The following is a 22396-nucleotide window of genomic DNA, read 5'->3' as shown; positions in this document are numbered from 1 at the left end:
AAACAATAAGCCTATTTGCTTGAAAATAATAAAAAAAGGAGCACAATCTAGACCTTTTTAAATGGCAACCTTGAAGAATTACTATCATTGTCAAATTTACTACTTCAAAGTTTGACCATCAAAATCAAAATCAGAATTCCAAGATTGAATGACTATATAAGATTTGCTCAACTTAAATAAAACATAATAAAAAGTTGACATAATTGAAATAAGTCATAAAACATATATACTAAATTAAATAATAAAAAATACAAATAGCACCAAAGGAAGTAAGTAAGAAACAAATGAAGCAAATAAAGAGCAAAAATAAAAGAATTAGAGGTCTAGCAAACTTTCAAAGCCAATACTCTAATGCATCAAAGCAAACCTATTTATAATGTTGAAGTCGGATATCTAAAATTAGGAATTTAATTTAATTAAGAGTAAGGTAAATTGAATTGTAATTTATTTATTTATAGAATTAAAAATGAATAAATAATTTTTATTTATCTTTTTTTTGCTATTTTCTATTATATTTTATAATTTTTCATTTACTTTTTTTCCTTTGTTTTCTTTTTACTTGTTTTTCGTGTGCTTTAATTTTTTTTGTTTTAATTTATTTTCTTTGTTTTAAAATTTTCTTTATCCTTTTTGTATCTTTTTGTTTCATTTCATAACTTTTGTATTTTCATTTTTTTATTTTTTCTTGTTTTTCTTATATCTTTTTTGTTCACAAATTTCTTTTTATTTCTAGTTTGCATTTTTAAAATCTATTTTTTTAGCACTTTTTTCTTTTGTTTTTTATTTTTATTTTGTATTAACTTTTTTTAAACTTTTATAATTTGAAAACAATAAGCCTATTTGCTTGAAAATAATAAAAAAGGGGCACAATCTAAACCTTTTTAAATGGCAATCTTGAAGAATTACTATCATTGTCAAATTTACTACTTCAAAGTTTGACCATCAAAATCAAAATCAGAATTCCAAGAATGAATGACTATATAAGATTTGCTCAACTTAAATAAAACATAATAAAAAAGTTGACATAATTGAAATATAGGTCATAAAACATATATACTAAATTAAATAATAAAAAATACAAATAGCACCAAAGGAAGTAAGTAAGAAACAAATGAAGCAAATAAAGAGCAAAAATAGAAGAATTAGAGGTCTAGCAAACTTTCAAAGCCAATACTCTAATGCATCAAAGCAAACCTATTTATAATGTTGAAGTCGAATATTTAAAATTAGGAATTTAATTTAATTAAGAGTAAGGTAAATTGAATTGAATTTATTTATTTATAGAATTAAAAATGAATAAATAATTTTTATTCATCTTTTTTTTGCTATTTTTTATTATATTTTATAATTTTTCATTTACTTTTTTTTCTTTGTTTTCTTTTTACTTGTTTTTTCGTGTGCTTTAATTTTTTTTGTTTTAATTTATTTTCTTTGTTTTAAAATTTTCTTTATCCTTTTTGTATCTTTTTGTTTCATTTCATAACTTTTGTATTTTCATTTTTGTATTTTTTTTTTGTTTTTATTATATCTTTTTTGTTCACAAATTTCCTTTTATTTCTAGTTTGCGTTTTTAAAATCTGTTTTTTTAGCACTTGTTTCTTTTGTTTTTTATTTTTATTTTGTATTAAACTTTTTTTAAACTTTTATAATTTGAAAACAATAAAAGTTATGAAATACAAGATAGTCCACATGTCAATAAGTTAGACCATTTACATTGGATTTTTTTTTTTGTTTTGCGTAAGGTTTTAGTTTTTATTTATTTTACTAATAATTCAAATTAGTAAAAGATAATACAGTAATACAAATATTAGTAAATTATTTTGTTCCATTACGGAGAATTAATTTGATATATTTTCCATATATATTTACAAATGAAATACATCATGAAATATATCACTCATGAAATATATCAATTACTCAAATAGATATTATATTTAATCAAATATAAATGTATCAAATAATTAATTAGAGAATCAATTATTTTATAATTGTAATTGTTGTATTTATTAATTTATTAATTATATATTGATTGATTTAATTTGTCAAGTTAAGAAAATTTTTTAATTTTAATATTTATAATATGAATTGAATTGAGAGTGATTTAAAATCAATAATAAAAACATAAACTAATCAATTTAGTTTTTTGAATTATATTTGCTTTATATATTTACACAAGAAACACATCAATTACTGGATATTATATTTAATCAAATATAAATGTATCAAATTATTGATTAGAGAATCGATTATTTTATAATTGTAATTGCAGTATTTATTAATTATATGTTAATTGATTTAATTATATATTAATTAAAATTTTTTTAAAAATTTAATGCTTTTAATATGAATTGAATTGATTTAAAGTTAATAATAAAAACATAAATATAAATCAATTTAGTTTTTTCAATTATTTTTAAATTAAAAAAGTATTAAATAAAATAAGATGCATTTATTAGATATAAGTGACGATTTTTAAGACCATCCACATGTCAACATTTTAAGTTATCCACAAATTTTTTTTCAGTTTTGCCAAAAGCTTTGACTTTTATATATTTATATAAGATTAAAAATATATTAAATAAAATAAAATGCATTTATTAGATGTCAAGTGATGATTTTTAAAATCATCATCCATATATCAACATTTTAAGTCGTCCACATAGAATTTTTTTCATTTTTGCCAAAAGCTTTGTCTTTTATATATTTATATAAGATTAATTAAGATGGTAAAAATCAAACCTTCATAAGCTCTCTAAGTTCCTCATACATTCCAATTTGTCTTTCGTCAACCAATTCTCCAAAAGATTCTACTTTGTTTGGATTAAACATCGGTCAGAGAAAAATTCCTTCGCCTCAAAAGAATTAGTTTCCTTCCTGTTAGATTAAGAACCTTAATTTCCCAACCTAAACTTGATGCCCAATCTCAAAGGAAGTTGAGTCGACTCATTACTTGTTTAATGTCGATAATATCGACAATAATTTCTATTCCAAACCCTAACATCGAAAAAGAATCCAAAAATGAAAACCTAAATTAGAGAGAAAGAAAATTAAAATGATGAGAAGAAAGGTTGAAGCAAGAGATTTCTAAATTTTAAAAAATATCTGACCATTAAAACTTGACCAACGGTTAAATTTTAAATTAAAAATTGACTTTTTTGTATTTAAAATAAATTTAGTGACTAAATGAAAAACATGTTTGATGGAAATTGGCTCCGCTTTGCAAACTGATTTCTTTTACATAAATAAAAAAATGCATTTTAAAAAAAGGAAAATAGAAAGAGTGAAGAAGCCTCATCAATTTTAAAAGAAATTTCATTTTTCTAACGAAAATAAAGTTGAGAAGGAATGGAGAATGCGAATAATAGCAAAAGTAATTCTAAATTAAAATTAAAATTACCCACGCACCAAACCAATTAAAATAAAAAAAAAAAAGTTTAACCAAAAGCTCAGCCAAGCCGAAGCTTGAAAGTTGCAAGGAAGATGTAACTGGAGTAAGAAGGAATAGCATTTTTCTCAAAATTGGCCAAAAAGACAGTGAAAGACTGACAAATAGTTGCAATTACAAAAAGACCACTCACCAATTAACAGAAAAATGAGCTGCCTTCATTTTATTTGGTGGCTTAAAAATTTAGGCTTTTCTCATAGTAAGGGAGGACCCTCCCTCTTCTTTAGCGTTACCCACAAAGACACATGGTGGTGTTTATGATTCCATGGGGTCAGCCATCACTGCACCTTATGATTTTCTTCTAAAACATTAATGATAACTATAGTATCAATGAGAAAATTAACAAAATCATGAATGAAAAATTAAAATAATGAATCAATTGAGAAGAAAATCGAGTTAAATATATCAAATCTCTTTGAAAACATTGTGTGTAAGATTCTCTTCATGTTATGACGTTTTTATTTTATTATTTTTTGTTTGAAAAATTAATTTAAAGATAAGAGAAATTATCTTATTTTTAAGATTAAAATAAATCATCAATTTATAATTTTTTTTAATTTTTAACAATTTTTTAGATTTATAAATTATTTATTAATTTTTAGAGATTTAAATATGAAGCAATAAATCTAAATACTTTATATCTAAATCTTAAACCTTAACTATTTGCACCAATCTTTATTGGCTTACTTGATTATATTTAGCAAAAGAAAAACTCAATAAAGTGTTGAAAGAAAGAAAGAAAAGAAGGTTCAGTGACATGCAGATAAAGTAAAGTTGTGTTCATGCAAACTAGCAACGAGAAATATGAATTTTTTTAATTTTAAACTTGTGGTATGAGATCCCTTGGCGTAATTGTTGGTTCAAATAATATGTAATTTAATTAAATTTTAATTTAGTCAGATTTTTAAATTTATAAATTTGAAAATATTTTAAATGTTTAATGTTTTTTTCATACAAATTAAATTAATAAATAAAAAATTTTAAAAAAAATTAATCACTTAGACTCATTTTTTCTTCAAGGTGTTTTTAGAAAATATTCCAAGGCTTAAAAATTGAGATTTCATGCTTTTCCATAATGTTTGGTTTGAAAAGATAAAATTATAAATATTAATGGAAACACTTCTTTTGTTTTTTTATAAAATTATATACCATTAAAAATTATAATTATAATCCATTAAAAATTATAATTATAATCAAATAACTTTTAATGTATTAAAAAAAATTAACAAATCAAAGTATAATATGATGAAATTCAAATTTGATTGGTTAAAAAAAAATTTTAAATCTAATAATTAACAATTACTCAAACAAAAAAAATTAAGTGTTTAACAATTTAATCATCCAATTACATAGAGTACTTATTATTTAATACTTTTTAATTATGTTTAGCATATAAAATGATAGATAGGACAATAATTTTATATAATATTTGATTTAGACTTAATTAATCATTTTGATATAAGATAATTTAATTCTTTTAAAATAAAAATAATTATTTTTTATATAAACTATATAACTCAAAATTATATTAATAATTTAAATTATATAAAATTTGAAGAAAAGTAATTTTACGTAGGCACCTCAACAAGATTTCGTTAACCTTTTTCAACTAACAATAAAATTTTATAATCCAATCAAAATCCTTTTTTTTGCGCTAATTATCAATCTTTCCTCCATAATAAAATTCAAACAGCAAACCATAGGAGATGAGACTTAGAACAACAAAACTGGGAATTTTTTATAGCCACTCTCGTCAGCTCCGTAGCAAAATTTTCCACATTATGTAGTGTATAAATGGCAACTAATGAAAGGGGCGAAGTACAACATGCTCCAAAGGCAAAGATTAGCTCTAAAACAGTGTTCTTCCTATGCTGACCAGAAGATTTCATCAGTACCCAAAAATTTTCTATAGCGCCTCAAATTTTGGGGCAAAACCATGGAGCCAGATATCTCCAAAAACCTCAACCAAATGGTGAGCAAATTAATATATATATATATTCAACCCTAAAATCATAAATGCGGATAACTTATACACATTTTGCAAAGGAATGCATTTCACAATTAATTAGAAAGGCAGCGGAAATTTTGATCTCAAAGCAACAGAAGAAAGCATTGTCATGGCTTGCACAACTTCAAGGTGCTCCTTTTTTCAGCCTGCTGCAAAGCACTCTTTCTAGGGTACAATTAATGTGATCCATCATTCAAACACATTGAGATATGGTGTCATTTGATGCGCTTAAGTAGCATCATCTTGAAATGGTAAGGCTTTTAAACGCCTCAAGCTTTCCATTTGATATAAAGGAATTTGCACCTTGACTGATTTCAGGATGGCTTGCACCGCCATTCACAGCAGCTTTGCTATCCTGATTGTTCAACAAGTTTTGCACAGCAGAGCTACGACTACCTTCAAAGTAGGTAGAATAGGGGAAGTACTCCGCACATCTCACTTTCCACCCTGCGGTATAAGAAAATTATCAGACCAAAGATATTTCTTTCAGCCTGAGCAACCTTTAAATTAGGTAAGACATGATCAATATCACTAGAAATGCAAATTTCCCCTATTATTTGTACAATTTCCAATATCCTCAAGGTTTGACAACCCCAGCAAGGAGTAAGTGCTACAGGATACAGAGCAAAATATGAGAAGTGAGAATAAAAATGAGAAATAACAAAACTCTAAGCACAGAATACTACTTCAAATTGTCTACCTAATTTTACTTCAATTGTCTAATAAGCTATCAATAAAGAGGGTCTAATAAAAGAATAAACAATCATTTCTTGAATAATTTTGTCACATAGCTTGCAACTTCAATTAAATAAACATCAATAAGAAAGTGAGAAAATTATTATCATGAAGGTCCACCTTTCTTTAAAATGCCAATAATAATCACAGCATCCAACTTTCAAAGATTAAGCATCATAATAACAAAAACCCACAAGCAATCAGAACTCGTGAGATACATCTCAAAAAAATCACCGAATGATGTTGAAACCATAAATTTAAAAATCCTAATTTAATGTTTTATTTTTAGGCATCTAATCTATAATATTCAATAACAGTATATCAAAATTTCAATACCGTTAAAATTCTTACTAAAATACCTTCTAAACCAACAACAGTAATTAATGTCATTAGTTGTTAATGGAGTCAAAGTCAAATTTCTAGTCAGCATCAATTATGTGGAGAATTATACTTACTCAAAGCAGCATCTTGGTCAATAAGAACTTTTTCTAAGAGTATATGGACTGCAATACAGTCCTTGAGTTTCCACTCCAGTACTCGTCCAAGTGCCCCATTCCTGGACAAGCAAAAGAGAAAGAAACAATTAATCTCAAGAGTAAGTTGCAATGCATGGAATCAACATCAAACAGCAAAAATTTTAATGTACACTAAGAGCATTACATTGGCATGACTTTATTGCATGAATCTTCAATTAACTTAACAGCCTCAAGTTTCTTGGTGTGCTCCAAGGTATATAACATTTCTGCAACTGCCACTATATGCATCAAAGATTCTGCAGAACCAAAAAGTGAAAATTGCATGATTATACAGCCTACCTCAAGGAACCTAAAATGCATCACGTTATGTAAAGGTCATAATACCTTCATGTTTACCAAGGAAAACTTTGTTTGCCTCACTAAGAGTTTTCTCCTGCAATTGACTGCGGAAACAGAAAATAAAGGGATTTAATGCATCAGGGATCAAAATAATAATAGTAATAGTAATACAACAAAATTCTAGTACGGGGGATAGCTATCATAAAGCCATTTCAAAGAGAACCTGATGGATGGACGCTCAGCTTCTAAGACACTCCAAACAAGTTTTTCAGCAGCAGTTAATGGAGCAGGCATTGAGCCCAATTTATGGAAGAATTTAATCTGCATTAGATTAAATTCAAATAAGCATTGTAAAGATTACATGATCTTTGTATCTAAGAACAGAAAAGAATGCAGTTGTGCATGGCAGTGCACAAATATGGTAAGGCAGACGTTACATACCAAGCAGCGATGTGAATCTGGATTCTCAGCATCCAGCCTTTGCAGTTGCTTTACAGCCTTCAGGAAAACAAAATAAAACCAAGACAAACACACTAATATGAGCTCATGAAATAGTAAAAGTACTACCGCACAAAACCATTGTTCTACAACTCAAAGATATGTCGCGCAAACTATCTAATTCACACATAAATTCATTGAGTGAATAAAGTAATAAGAAAAAGATGTTTGGTTAAAAGGTACAGTTTCTTTACTTCAAGAACACATCCACAGGCATCAAGTGAAAAAAGAGAGGAGAAAACAAGAGAAGGGGCTTCCTCACAAACCACTAGCTGACAAATTAAATATTAGTTCTAGTTGACCAAACATAAAAAGAAGAAGAAACACATCTCATGTTCAATTCTTGGAAAATATAATACCTGAAAGGCAAGCAAAATCTTCTGCTTTCTCATATTTACTTCAAAAGAAAGTAAGTGCGTCTCCAAAGAATCAGGTGAGTTCTTCAGAAGCAACTTCAAGTACTTTGTTGCTTCTGACAAGGGATACTCTGTCTGTAAAATTAAAAAAAAAAAAAAACAGCTTAAACAGAGTCTTAGCTTCATAGGCATTAGCAAAACACATTTTGACAGCACATGAGGACTTCAATCAGGAATCTAAAGCACAAGAAAAAGATAATAATAGGTAACCTTCAATAATTTTTCTCCTAAAGGATCTGGATCTGCAGGTTTAACATGTCTTTTCCCAGACCTAGAGATGCCACTAGAACTTGATTCTTCATTTTTCTCCTCTGCCTCCTAAAATAATACACGGCATTAGAATGAAATCATCAAAGAGAGTGTTAGCCAAGAATCACCAAAACAAGCTGATATACTTTCTTGGCTCGTTCCGCCTTCCTCTGCTTCTTCATTTTCTTTTTCTGAGAAGGAGTCTTTGATGTGTCCTCTTTTTCAGCCAGTGAGTTCAAAGGAGAATCAAACAACTTTAGATAGCATCTGCACTTCAAAATCCAATAATTATCACAATGCAGAAAGAAAAGATTCGAAATTAAAGTAATCACCAGTTTCAAGCCAAGAGTTTCAGAGAAAGAAACACCAACATAGAAAAGGTACAATGGATCAATCACAAAAACTAACACTTAATTGTTGCATGGCCTGTCACTATATCATCCCATTCCATTTTACCATCAAATCAATAAGATCAATATAAAAAGCTATAATCAATAAAAAAAAATTCTGGTACAGTAACATGCAATTATCCATACTTAACCCAACAGAAATCCCAGGCACCGCCTTCCTATCATTTAAAAAGCCACAATATCAAATTTCAATATGCCCGCAAGGAACATTTAATCCTTTCAGTAATAACATCACGAGAATATGAACTTACAAAAGATATAATGAAAGCAAATTGAGACTACCAACCAAAATTTTTATCCTGTTTGGCATATACCACAAGGTCTCAACGTAATAAGAATCCCCTAAGTACAACGTAAAACACCATCCTAAGTATGAAACAAGTATATAACCTTATAAAAATAAGGAACTATAATCTAGAATACTTGTTAAATTAAATTTGACTTGAGCATCATTTGAACACAAATTTTTTAAGCAGATCCAAATATTTGCATCTTCTTTTAATAGTTAATAATTTGTGGGAGAGCATTTGAACTTCAGACCTCCTGCCAGGGCAAGAGGATTTATTGCAACTAAGGTATGTGTAAAGTCACCAAAAAAAAATTGCTTTATAATATAACATAATTGGCTTATTAATAGCATTCGTTTCTGTATCGTAAGGATAGACATGTATCCACAGTTGAAAATTCGTTAATGGTACATTTTCCTATATATAATGTATGTGGTCCATCAGGTATATAAAACAAATAGACGGGGCACAAGGATTGTCTTACATAGCATTCTGATACATAATACTAATTTAATCACATACATATCAATTAGATCAACAAATGAATCAACAACAGCCTCTTATTTAAACTCTAAAATTCTCTTTTGTATTCCTATACAAATGAAATTGAAAAACAGATTGATTAACATTATTTGAAAAAATCATTAAGTTCATAACGAATTTAAAATCATTGTGCATATCAAAATGACTAGTATTATTATTATTGATTAGTAAAATTCACATTCAAAAAGAAAAGAGAAAATTTTGTTTTATGATAAAAAATTCATTCATGGATCTCAGTTAATTTTCAAGGGGAGAACAAAGAAAACAAGGAGTCCATTGAATTTCAACTAATTAGTTTCACCAATAAGATACAAAGATTTACCTCAAATTAGGAATTGCACAAAAAAGATTATTTACCTCAAAAAGGTCTATGTAAAATTATAGGAAAACATCAATGGCTACTATCTTATTTATCAAAGAAAAATAAAATACATTATAAAGAATTAATTAGTGAGTAGGATATTCAGGAATAAAAAAATCGCTAATTTGAAAATTTTGAATTAGTCAATTTATTAGATATTTCATTTTGATATACTTTTCATTTTCAATAATCCATGTAAGAGTGAATTAAGGAAAAACTTATGAATCTATCAATTATAAAAAAAAGGCCTTAGGATAGTCAATATGATAGCCATTTAGCCTTATGGAGTTTTGTATAGAATATAAAAAAAAATAATAATAATAACAATAATAATTCCATTGCTACCATTATTATGATATTACATATTCCAATCCAATTGAATACTAGAAAAATAAAACGAATTCCTAATTTTATCTATTCATTTAGATAAAGAGAAAATAATCATAAAATATATATAGAGAGAGAGTTGATTTTTCTCGAACTTAACTTTTTCATAGATTCCATTGTTCCAAAAATGATTTGTAGAGAGATGTTTCACCAACTTTTTATTTTTTATTTGTTAGTAGAATATTTAGAATATGATTGAAGTGTGCACGAAAAAAGGCTTGCATTTGTGCAGATATAGCATTTCTATTTATATTCTTTCCCTTTTTTTATTCCATTATAGCAATCTAGTGGAGAAAACACACAACGTGGTCTATGAAAAATTCTATTTTTCTTTAATTTTAATCTATTCAATGAAAAATTGAAACATGATAATTTTTTCTAATTCCCTATGGACATCATATCTAGATAGATGAAATACATTATTAGATAACTATAGCTGTGTAATAACTTTTGTTCTGGTGTTTACATGGAATCATAATTGTTTTTATATTATTATATTATAATATAAATCAAATTAAGAAACTTTTTTTATTGAAAAAAAGAACAATACTAATTTTTTACTTGAGATACTATAACTAATTGAAGGTATGGTTCCAATCTATAATTAAAAAGGGGATACTCTCATTTTTTTTGTTTCTAACCTTTGGTGACATGGCCAACCAGTAAGGTGGGTGACTGCAAATCCCTTATTCCCCGGTTCAAATCAGGTTGTTGCTTGATTAACAAAAAACTTGGAACCCTATATTCTGTTTTGCTCATATAACTCGAAAAATTTTCTCTACCAAAAACAAGTGTAAGAAAAGGACTCTTGATACTTTCTTGATTATAAACTTAGCGAGGTTTTGTCTTAAAAAATGTTGTAAATCCGTACATCTAGGATTCAAGGAAAAACGAGAGTAGTGGAAGGGAATCAGAAATCTTGATATGATAGCCCCTCCCCTATTAATGGAGGGGCTGCTAGAAGAGTCTTGAATTAGATTGGATATCATAATGGGAGTGTCTAATTAACAAATAAATGGTTGTACAAGGGTAAGTAATGAACAACAGTTACCTTTAGGAAGTTTGTCATGCTTTGAAAGCAAGGTTCAGACAACACATCATTGTAACATATGATTAATGCAACATATATGCAAGCAATAATCCCCCATTCCCCAAAAGACAAAAGGAAAAAGAGGGAGGCAAAGAGAATCTAATCCAAAGTGAAGCATCACATGCATGTGTTGATCAACAATAGGTGACAGACGCTAAAAGCACCCAGACAAGTGGACAACAGAGATTACATAGCATTTTACATGTACAGGCCACAACCAAATAGAATAAGTCTATTCCAAATCATTGAAAAGCTTGCAGATCCTAACAAAAATGTTCACCTGATGGCACCAGCTGCTGCTTTGTGAAAGTAAGCATGTGAATGCAACCGATCTTGAAATTTTAGCATTTCAACATATGCACGGAGTGTCATTTTCCGCAAACAATAAGAATGGAAATCAAATTGATCTTCAGTAATATCAGCATAGTGCTTCTCCACAGCTAAAAATTTCTTCAGGGCCTGTCCAAGATCACCTTGTCGAAAGTAACTTTCACCAGAAGCAAGTTCATACCTTCAAAAGATGGATAACACTCAGTAGGTGTACCCAAATTATAATTAGAGACAACAACATGCAAAGGTAATAAACAAAAACAGACCACATGCACTGCATGTCATGAAGGTTGTTGTGCTGGTCCCCATCTTTTGTGAACAAAACAGCAGTTTTTTCTGCCAAAGCCACCTTCAAGAGTGGAAAAGGTTTGTGAACCGTACAGTAATACTGAAAGAAATTTACAGTGACAAATATTAACTATGACAAAAGATGAAAGAGGGAGGGGGGGGGGGAAGCTTTAGAACCTGATCAGCCTGCAACATTCGCTTCACAGATTCACTGTTTATATAGCGGTCTGCGAGATCCATACACCTAGCTTCATCTGCGAATGAAGCCGCAGCTACCAAATCACCGGCATGTTTCAGTATCCGACTCTGTCACCAAAGAGAAGTAAATAATATACACAGAGAACCAGCTTCAAGAAAATTCCAAGAACTTCTCCAAAAGATAGTAAAAAGGTTCATCAAGAAACAATAGCCATGTACCAAAAACCCTAAAACCTAATAAAGGAGGTCATATGCCTGCCCAATGCCCATCAAGACTTAAGGTCCACAAAGAAAAACTAGTATGCATTTTAAATGAATGTATATCAACTTTGCACAATTTAGTGCAAAACAATATATTCAATCAAGGTCAGTATCATAGAAAGTGATAAGTCTCTTACAAGTGAATGATAACTACAAGGAAATATTTAGAAAGATTTTCAGGTATTGCTATGCCTTGTGAGATGCGAGACAAGCCGGGCAAAAAGATTTCAAAATATAAGATTAAAAAATTAAATAAACAAATCCAGCTAACAAAATTATAAAACACAGCAGATGAAGCCAATGCAAAAATTTGAAGATTGAAGGCGAGAACAAACCTTGACAGTGTATAAATCAATTACAGTTGGTGTGTGCTCTATGGCCTCATTAATTTTTGAAAGAGCAACATCATATTGGCCTTCTCTATCATAATGCTGCATCAATAAATTCAAAGTTACTCAAATGCAAAGAAAGCACCAAATATTTATAGCAAGAAAAGAAGAAAAGGCCATGGCCCAAGGGGTGAGGAAACCTGATGGTTACCCACCTGAGCCAAAAAGAATAAAATCCATAAAAGTGTTGAAGGGGGCTCTTTCTCTGTCCTGCACTCAATATGAAACACAAGCAAGAAATGACTCAGCATAATACCAAATGTGTGCTTGTGTATTAGCATACAACTATAGGAACTTTACGTGCAACCATATGGGACAACCATTATGTACTTGTTTAATAGATAACAACACACATATGACCGAGGACTTCACCAAACAATAAGCAGTAAAAGAAAAACATGCACCCAGACTGCACCCAATATCTAAACATTTGGACACTGTTAAGACTTAATAGAATATCACACAACGGCTGAAAGTCTATATTACCTCAAAGAGTAGTAAATCTAAAACATTTATTTGCTTTTAAGACTTACTAAAATATTACACAAGGGTTTAAAGCATATATTACCTATCAGGGTATCTGCTGGTGGCCCTAATTGAATGCTCCAACCCAAGAATAAGTTGTTCCAATATGTCTGCCTGTATAAGTGCCAACAAAGCAGTAATCAATCCTAATGAAATCAAGCTCCAACTAGTTGCTAAGCAGTTTAAGAGAATCAATATTTAGAAACTTAATTCTATTTTTAGAATATAAAAGTAAGAAAACTTACCTTTCCAAGGTGATCATACAAGGGAGAAAGGTCTGAGAATAAAGATGGAACCCCCTGAGACCACCAAGAAAATATATCATTATTTCACCCAACAAACTAAAAACACCAGTCAAACTAACACAAAAAAAGAAAAAAAATCTCATTGGATATATATACCTTTGTTAGAAAAGGCTTAATGTAATTAAATGTTGCTTCACGAAATTTGTCTCCTTGGAGAAAATCAAGAGGTATCCTCTAAAAATTGAGAAAACAAAGTTCCAACATAAGTCCTGGAACATTCATCACATGTCATAAAGGAAGTAGCATTTATTGGCAATGGCACATTGTAACAGCAATAATTACAATTCTCATGAATGAATACATAACAAATGTGGGTTACAGGAAGAAAACAATTTAAATACATCCTCACTGCATGAGTCAAATTCCAAAAGCTCTAGAATTTGACACTTTATTTCAATCATGCCATAACCTGGCCCACCTTCAAAAGGTTTTTATATAGGAAAGTCAGATTAACTAAAAGAATGAGATAAAGATAGCCACTAATAAAAGAATTAGCCACCATGTCAAATCTCTAAGGGTGAAGCATATGAAAGCATAATTTTAACCACCTAGAGTTCTTACTATTGTCACATCAAGACATCAATTAAGTATTTCAGCATAATACCACAACAATCTATTTCTAGATTATTTAAGAATATCACAAGCCATTGAATGGACTGTCTGTTGTAGAAGCACATCACTAGATTTTTGTCACATAATTTCTTATCAAGCCATCAAGAAAAATAAGATCACTGCAAGAGTATTTGTAAAAATAGCCACTCCTCTCTCTAGAAAAGGGGAGAAAGCTTGGCAGCTCTGCAGAAAAGTAAGGTTTTCATTGGATTTGCATCATGTGATACTATAAATAAGAGAGAGAGAGAGAGAGAAGAAATCCAGAGTAAATATAATGAACAGAACATCCCAAGGTACCATTTGGAGCTCATAAAAAAAAAAAAAAAAAGAGATACAAAACAGAAAATGAAATTAATATGACTAACAGTAAAGACATAATAAAACAGTTTAGAGTAGCACATTCCACCACTAGGGAGTTTTTGCAATAAACAGAATGTATCGATAACATCCATCATAAATTCCTAATGAAAGCAGAAGCACAACATAAATCCATCACCTTAACTGCAGAAGACCAAGTGTACTGTTGTGAAAGTGATTTGTATAATGCATCCAATCGATCAACTTCATCAGAGGAATACTTGCCATTTTCAGAATACAGGCCAAAGCATTTCTGCAAGCCTTCATAATATCTGAAAAATATACATATACAAATATAAAAATTGCAAGTTGGTTGGCTTCCTATTTATCAGACCTAATAGCAATAGATTGCACCGATATATAGGCATATACTGAGTGAAGAGACATAATTTAACAGTTCTGTAAAAGAATTTTCCTCATTTCCCAATCTGAGAAAGCACCCAAGAGACTGTTGACACATATGCTAGTATAGAATTACAGTTGTGCTCATAGTTGCTTTGCTACTTTTTAATTATATTTATATATGAGGTGGTGCATAATGCTTCTTTTTACTAAAAGAGCTAATTATACTTCATTCACATGTAATGATGACTACTAAAATCATGTTGCATAAGGCATGACACTATGATAATATTATCTTTAATGTGTGGCAAAGTAGTATAATATCAATGTCAAATACAACTTCTCTAAGCAAAGGGCTTGACAGGACAAACAGATATAAAACAATCCCAAGAATGAAAAAAATAAATATAACCTCATTTTATGTAAAGATACCATGATGTAAATGTAACATGCACAAGTATAAGCAAAAGCTTAAAGAAACAAAATTTAAAACTAGAAAATGATTGAATATGTGACATAAGAGATGCACATTGATTAGTTTCAAGCTTAAAGCACCAACGAAAATAGAACATAAAAAATAATGACTATTTCTACCATTCTTTTAACCCTTCATAAAGTTCTAACATAGATAAAGGAATTTGGGTGTTACTACAAGAAGAATTGAACAACCTATTAGCCCACAAAATATATATTTAAACACATAAACTATTCAGAATTTTAATTATTCTTCATTTCCTACAATAATAATACACCACGGCATTGAGAAAAAGAAGTCAATTATAACTTCAAGAAGTGCTATATAAAAGGAAAGAGTTGGCTAATATTCTTTGCTATGAAAGATTTATTAATGAGCTTAACTAGGTGTTTCAAAAGAGTACGAAATGCATAAGACTCACCTGTAATTGTCAGGGTTCATGGTAAGTAAAGCCTTGTAAATATTGGCACCTTCTTCTAGGCGTCCAAGTTTCACCAGGAGAGAAACCTCTTGTTCTTTATAAGTCAATTTATCAACCTAGAATAATAGAATTGATTAGAATTTTAATGTCCAAAAATTCAAAACTTACAAAATTTTTAACGTTAAAAGTATTCAGGCATTATACATTTGACACTTACTATTTTTGGCTCTTTCTTGTACAATTCCTCTAGTGCTCTCTCAAGAAACCCGGATTCCTCTAGCAAAGAGATCTGGAGAAAAATACCATGCCCTCATAAACATCAGAAAAGCTGCAGGGGGCACCACTAGTCTAGATGTACAGCATCCATTATGCAAAATGAATGTAGTTATGCATATTTCTATGCCAATATATTATTAAAGAAATAAATGCTACTGCAAGGGCTAAGGCTTGTAGGTACTTGTCCAATTGGTTAAGCTGTTTTTGAATCATGTTACTGGTGTTAAACCAAAAAAGAGTAGTCAAAAAGAAAGATAGACTAATTTATTAAGATGTCAAACAAAAATTCCGAAATGGTTCCATAGAACATATAATTGGAGATTAACAATTATTAAGATTCAGAGCTGCCAGGTACAAACACCACAGATATGATTACTTGTAGAAGGCCCAACAATTAGTGAACAAGCCATATTTCTCTCTAACATGAATACATCAAGAATTAAATATCTTACAAATGCCAAATACCACTATGGGCCACTAGTTAGTCCTCCATCTCAGATTAAAGTAAACTTGGAGATGATTTAATTTAACTTATCAGCCATACACAGAATCATGAAAAGCCATACTTCACAAGTAGAAAGAATGGGTGTAACATGTACATTAAAGTAGACTAGATTTTGGCAATAAAATAAGCAGAAGGAAAAAAGAAGTTAAGAAGAAATGGGTAGGTTTCCTAATTGCATGTGAAAAAAATTAGAATTAATTCAAAAATGGGACCCCTTATAAAGAAGGTAAAGGCATTAAAAATCTTTAATTTTTGTATATTTAATTACTTTATTTGGTTTATGGATAATTTCACTAACTGTGTTGGCATCTGGTTAACAAGTGACACCAAATCAGTCACTCCCATTATAAGTTAGTATAAATTCTAAAATTTTGAATGTCTGTATAATGAGGTCAACTCATGTGACATTACAGCCACATCCCACATACGTATGCATGCAAAAAAAAAAAAGAGTAGAAGTACATGACCAATACCTTATATAAAAGCATTTCACCATGCTCATAACGTTCATTATCTGGTGGATAATCATCTTCTAATGTCCCTTCAAATGCTTCCAAAATTTCAACTGCTTTTGCACCACTAATATCAACCAAAAAAAGGAATACAGCATAAATACCTAAAGGATGAATGAAATTAATAAGACTTCATTCACTTAGAACTACTTGGCTAAGACAGGGACAGAAAAGGAAAAACTCTCATAACTGCTGTGCCAACAACTTCAATTCATTCATATATAAAGCCAAATGAAAATATGGCATCATCATTGTCTCCATATAAAACTATAGCAAAAACAACAGAACTCTGCAGTTAACAAGGCATTGCTTGTAAAAGGCTAATTTGCAACCAAATTTCATAAATGCAAGTGCAACCAGCTTAGAATAGTAGGGTACCTATCTATCTATCTACCCACCTATCTATACATATTAGTAACATCTTTAACACATTCTACACCCACCATATATTGTCATAAAAGAAGTTTGATATCTTATTGGATGTTTAGTTGAAGTCACACAAACAATATGAACCACGTGTTAAAAATCAACAGTAATTTCATCCATGTTAGCACCAATTGATCATATAATTAGAAACACTAAGTCCTGATTAAGCAATTAATTTAAAGAAAGGCTTTCATTATATCAACAAATATTTCAACTTTCAATACCAAAAGGCCCTTCATTTTGGACCTTCAAGTATACATAACAATAACAACACTTTAAAACATGTTTCACAAAATAAAAGTCAACAGAAATTGGTGAAAGTTAGCATAAGAATCGGAACAAATTTTTTTAAGAAAAAAATAGAGGACAAGTACTTTGAGTTTAAATGGTGGGCTACAGCAAAGCCAATCCAGTTCATGCGATGATTTGGTTTCAAATGCAAAAGTTGTTGTCTTGTATCAACAAATCCTGTCAAATCTCGCATTTGTGCCTACAATGCAAAAGATAACATAAATGTAATAATTTCTGAAACAACCTGAAACATGACAATGAGAAAATACAAAACCATGATCAAATCTGAAAAATTTCTCTCAAACTTCATATCTTAATAGAAAGACAAATGCTCATCATCTTCATACTTTTTCCTTTAACTTTTCAAGGCATATAAACCATAAAAAAGGGGAGGGGGGGGGCACAAATAAGTTAATGCCAACAAATGACTTAATTGTCTGAAATCCTGAGTTAAGAATCCATAATATGGCCAGTGCTAAAGCATCAAGGGAGAATAATAGAAATGAAAATCATCAGTTTCAGTATCAAAGACGCCGACTTTTGTTACTATCCTGGAGCAGTAAGACACATGTGCAGATGAAGTTAAGAGAAGAACCGAACCAGATCTGATCCAGAAAGTATAAACACTTTCTAATTGCAAAGGTCATTCATGTTAAAACCTTCATCCATTAAGGAACTAATAGAATGAGAGACAAAAAGGTTCTGTGGCGGTAGACCAGAAAGTCTCAATTCATGGTGGTTGATTCTTACAGGACAATGAGAATGAAAGGATCAAATCAGACTGGTTGATTCTGATTATATTACTTGTCATTCTATAAACACTTTCAACCATTAAGGAACTAGTAGCATGAGAGAGAAAAAGGATCTGTGGCGGTAGACCAGAAACTATCAATTCAAGGTGGTTGCTTGTTACAGTATAATGAGATGAAAGGATCAAATCAGACTGGTTGCTTCTGATTATATTACTTATGTTTTATTTTTGTGTGTGCATCAAAACAAAACCTTCAATTAAGATACTAAATCTGAACCATCTCTCATATTAATCTGCTGCCAGAATATCAGATGATGTCTGTTATATCCTTTTCCTTCCCCTAAAGCCATAAATTGTTTCTATCAAAACTATGATCTAAATTTTCAAAGTTACAAAACCAGCTGACTCATCTACTTTCCAAGTGTTTAAGAAGATATTTTTTTCATGGTCTCATACAGCCTCTCCCTTTTAGTTGAGTTATCTCCATAAATTCCATTCCTCTGTTTTAAGCCATATATCTTCATTTCTTTTGTTACTATCTTAATATAATTATGCCTTTTCTATCCATCTACTAGTAGATTCCATCAAGCAACTAAACAGCTTCAAATTTCATAAAATTTATTTTCACTTCACTACTATGTAGCTGATCTTGGTGTTTTCATCCAGTTATATTAAGTTACCACAATGAACCTGCCCTTACCAACTACCACGAAACTTACAGTTGCACAAAAGTTGGCACCAAACTATTTTAGTTGCAATATTGACTTGCCTACAAGTACCCTAATACTTAAGATTCTCAAATTCTACAATGGAATCTGAAAAATCTTTTAGGCAAGCCACAAAGCTTACAAGAAATCTTATACAGAGAAACTCCTTTAAATGTTTGAAAAATACCATGACAAGCAAGTGTTCTTACTTAACATTAAGCATACAACTGATAAACATCTTAGATTTAACACTAAGTCTAGATGTACAAATCATAAAGAAGGAAGGTAAATAAGGTATACCTGCAAGAGTGACAAGTCCCGTAGTATTTCAATGTTGTCTGGATCTATTCTCAAGGCGTTGCGATAGCATTTGATAGCCTCCCTGTATTCTCTATCTGACCGATAGAGGAGACCATAAACGTGCCAGCAAACATGACTTTTTACATCATTCTACATTAAGACACAAACATGAAAACAATGTTAGGAAAAAGTGACATTGCTTTGACATTATAGCAACCAAAAGAAAATAAATAAGATAACCTTTACACCTAGCCGAACAAGCTCATAAGCTTCAGTTTTCCGATCCATGCAATTTAAGGTTAACCCCTTCATTGACAATGTTTCTGACAATAATGAATAAAAGCCCATATGACAACATACAAACACAATAAACAAACAGTTGCCAGATAGTATAAAATATTACTTGGAAAGTGCATATTTAAAAGAATGGATATATTAAACAAAACGCAGAGAGAGAGCTACTACACTCTACCAATACCACATGCTAATGAATATTCACAAAACCCAACCAAGATGAAGAAGGTATTCAAATATTGCAGATTTCAAACTGCATAGGCTAAAAATGTCGTTATATACCCCAAATTAATGCAATATATTCAGTTGATAGAGAATATCTTCACATTGATACTGCTAGAATGTTCCACTTATCTCTAGAACCATCATAAATCATGGACTAGTCACTATACAGCTAGTGCTGTCAAAAATGCAATTGACATCAATCATAAGACATAAGAAAGGAACATACAGTCTACAGAAACAATCATGTCAAATTTAGAGGCATTCTTGTAAGGATTATCGAAACCAATAACCTTGATAACAACATAAACTATCTAGTGACAGCCCCTTTTTCCTCTAAAGTGTAAAGTTCTTTTTGTTTCAGAGTTCTTGCATCTTTATACAGGTACATTTACAAGAACCATGCAAACATAAACACTAAACAATAAGTGCCTCTCAGCCAAAAACAAATAAATAAATAAATAAGTGCTTAAAATTAAATTACCTCCATGGTCAGGAAACTTTTTCAGTATTGCATCTGCAGCCTTCAGTCCTTTCTTGTACTGTTTAGTTTCATGTGATTTCTGCAATGATAAAATATACAAGAGCTTTAGCAATAGCACATGGACCTCCAAGCAATAAAAATTCAGTTATGAGAATTAGCTAGAATATAATAACAGAAAAAAATTAATTACATAAAAATCAGGCAAAAAAACTGTGTCAAGAGTCCATTACTATAGAAGTTAAAATAGAGTAAGAATTCACCAGTCAAAACTCTAGTTTTCACTATAAATAAGGAGAAATAAGAGGAAAGGGGGGAAAACTCTCAATAGCGTGTGGAAAACATCCAAATGTTGCTATTCTATATCTAATACCAACAAGTTCTTAAAATATATAAATATTCAAGTTTAACCTGCAAAGTCTACAATTACATTAACAATTGTCCCAGTCAATTTATCAAATTCTTAAATAGATTGTTTCGCAAAGGTTGTTATTGTCTTGAATGCTAATGTGCATCAAAGCCAAAATGCCACAATTGCTTCCCATTAGGAACCAACAAAATTCCAATTTTAAAAAGTTGGCAACATGCAAGAGAAATCACTAAAGTAGGAGTCACCAAACCCCTTTATTTTCATTTCTCTAATTTTCTCCGTGATGATACAAATGAATTATCACCAAAAGGAAAGCACAACGAGCATCCTTACTTTAAGAAAAATAAGGTCAAAGCAAAATTCAATTTTTTTAAGTTGCTTCTCAACAAAATCGAATTCATTGACCTAAATTAAGCAAAGCAATAAACTTAATTAAGCTTCAATTGCTAAACAGAACAAAGAAAATGAACTTAATTTATACGAAAAATTGCCGAAAAGCAAAAACCTAATTGATAAACAAGCTTATCTAGTCCAAATTTCCATTTATAATTGATATCCACCAATTTTCTCAGCAAACAAACAGACCAGTATCCAGCTAGGGTTTTGCAAGCAAAGAACAAAAAGAAAAAAGAAGTGCGATCGAATAAACAGAAAATAAGAAAGCAAAATACGAGTATAAATACCAAGTAGAAATACGTAGATACGAACTGAAAAATGAGAGAGAAAAGAGAATCGAAGCCTTACGACAATGAGTTTGAAGAGGTTAGCTTCCTTCGGAGGCAACGAAGCTCCCATTGTTGAAGAAAATTAGAAAATTTTAGAAGAAAAACGAGAATCGTTAGAGAAAAAAAATGAGAAGATTGAGACTTGAGAGATGAAGTGAGAGTTAGGGGCTTGCAAGAGAGACAATAGAGTGGTGGCGTTTATCTGCTGCTTCAACCCTACTGTCAATAACAAGCTTGAACAAAAGTAAAATTAAAAAGGAATAAATAAATAACTTTTTGATTAATATATATGGGCCGTTGGTTCATTTGTCTGACGGAAAATTTAATAAAAGCGTGATCTCACAAATTTTTATTAATTGATATCATAATAAGATATTTAACATATAAAATTAATAGAAATATAAATTATTTTTACCAATTTAATGTTTAATAGGTGTTAATTTAAAATTTAAATGATTATTATATATTACATATACATTTAATCAAAATATATGTAAATTTAAATATTGAGATATAATTTTAATTTTTTATTAATTTTACTTATAAATATTTTTATTAATTATTTTATTATAAAATCAAATAATAAATATTTTTATGAAGTACTTAATTTTATAATTCTCCCATTGTCTTTTCCCCTATACCTAATCATTTTTCTAATCATCTATATTAGTATTAGATATTAATTAAAAAAGTTACTTTGATTTGTCTTTGAATCAAACATGCTAAAAGGTAACTTTAATCATTAATAAAATATGTTTGATATTTTGATATCATGCAAGCAAGTTGTTT

General features: G+C 29.9%; 1 protein-coding gene across 6 annotated transcripts; it reads right to left on the bottom strand.

The window, feature by feature from the left end:
- Positions 1 to 5158: 5158 nt before the first annotated feature.
- Positions 5159 to 21847, bottom strand: LOC111280338 (N-terminal acetyltransferase A complex auxiliary subunit NAA15-like). 6 transcript variants are annotated; one of them, XM_022867612.2, is made up of 26 exons: positions 21627 to 21847; positions 20516 to 20594; positions 19756 to 19838; positions 19516 to 19665; positions 17841 to 17956; positions 17002 to 17107; positions 15965 to 16036; positions 15748 to 15863; positions 14649 to 14781; positions 13637 to 13714; positions 13481 to 13534; positions 13279 to 13349; positions 12866 to 12920; positions 12657 to 12752; positions 12040 to 12168; positions 11841 to 11923; positions 11525 to 11755; positions 8313 to 8433; positions 8128 to 8235; positions 7861 to 7992; positions 7445 to 7501; positions 7227 to 7324; positions 7049 to 7107; positions 6849 to 6960; positions 6644 to 6744; positions 5159 to 5900 (listed from the first exon to the last, which is right to left on the bottom strand). In XM_022867612.2, exons 1-26 carry the CDS (start codon positions 21675 to 21677, stop codon positions 5692 to 5694), a joined length of 2700 nt encoding a protein of 899 aa, XP_022723347.1. In that variant the 5' UTR covers positions 21678 to 21847; the 3' UTR covers positions 5159 to 5691. The 6 variants fall into 6 exon arrangements, with proteins under 6 accessions (XP_022723347.1, XP_022723344.1, XP_022723349.1 ...); XM_022867609.2 differs by having other exon boundaries at positions 5395 to 5900; positions 11841 to 11962; XM_022867614.2 differs by having other exon boundaries at positions 5395 to 5900; positions 11841 to 11962; positions 19756 to 19821.
- Positions 21848 to 22396: the final 549 nt, after the last annotated feature.

Source organism: Durio zibethinus, chromosome 28, assembly GCF_047325235.1.
Source record: "Durio zibethinus cultivar Kanyao isolate XHJ-2024 chromosome 28, ASM4732523v1, whole genome shotgun sequence".
In the NCBI taxonomy this organism is placed as follows: Eukaryota; Viridiplantae; Streptophyta; class Magnoliopsida; order Malvales; family Malvaceae; genus Durio; species Durio zibethinus.
This window is presented reverse-complemented; position numbering and strand designations above follow the sequence as displayed.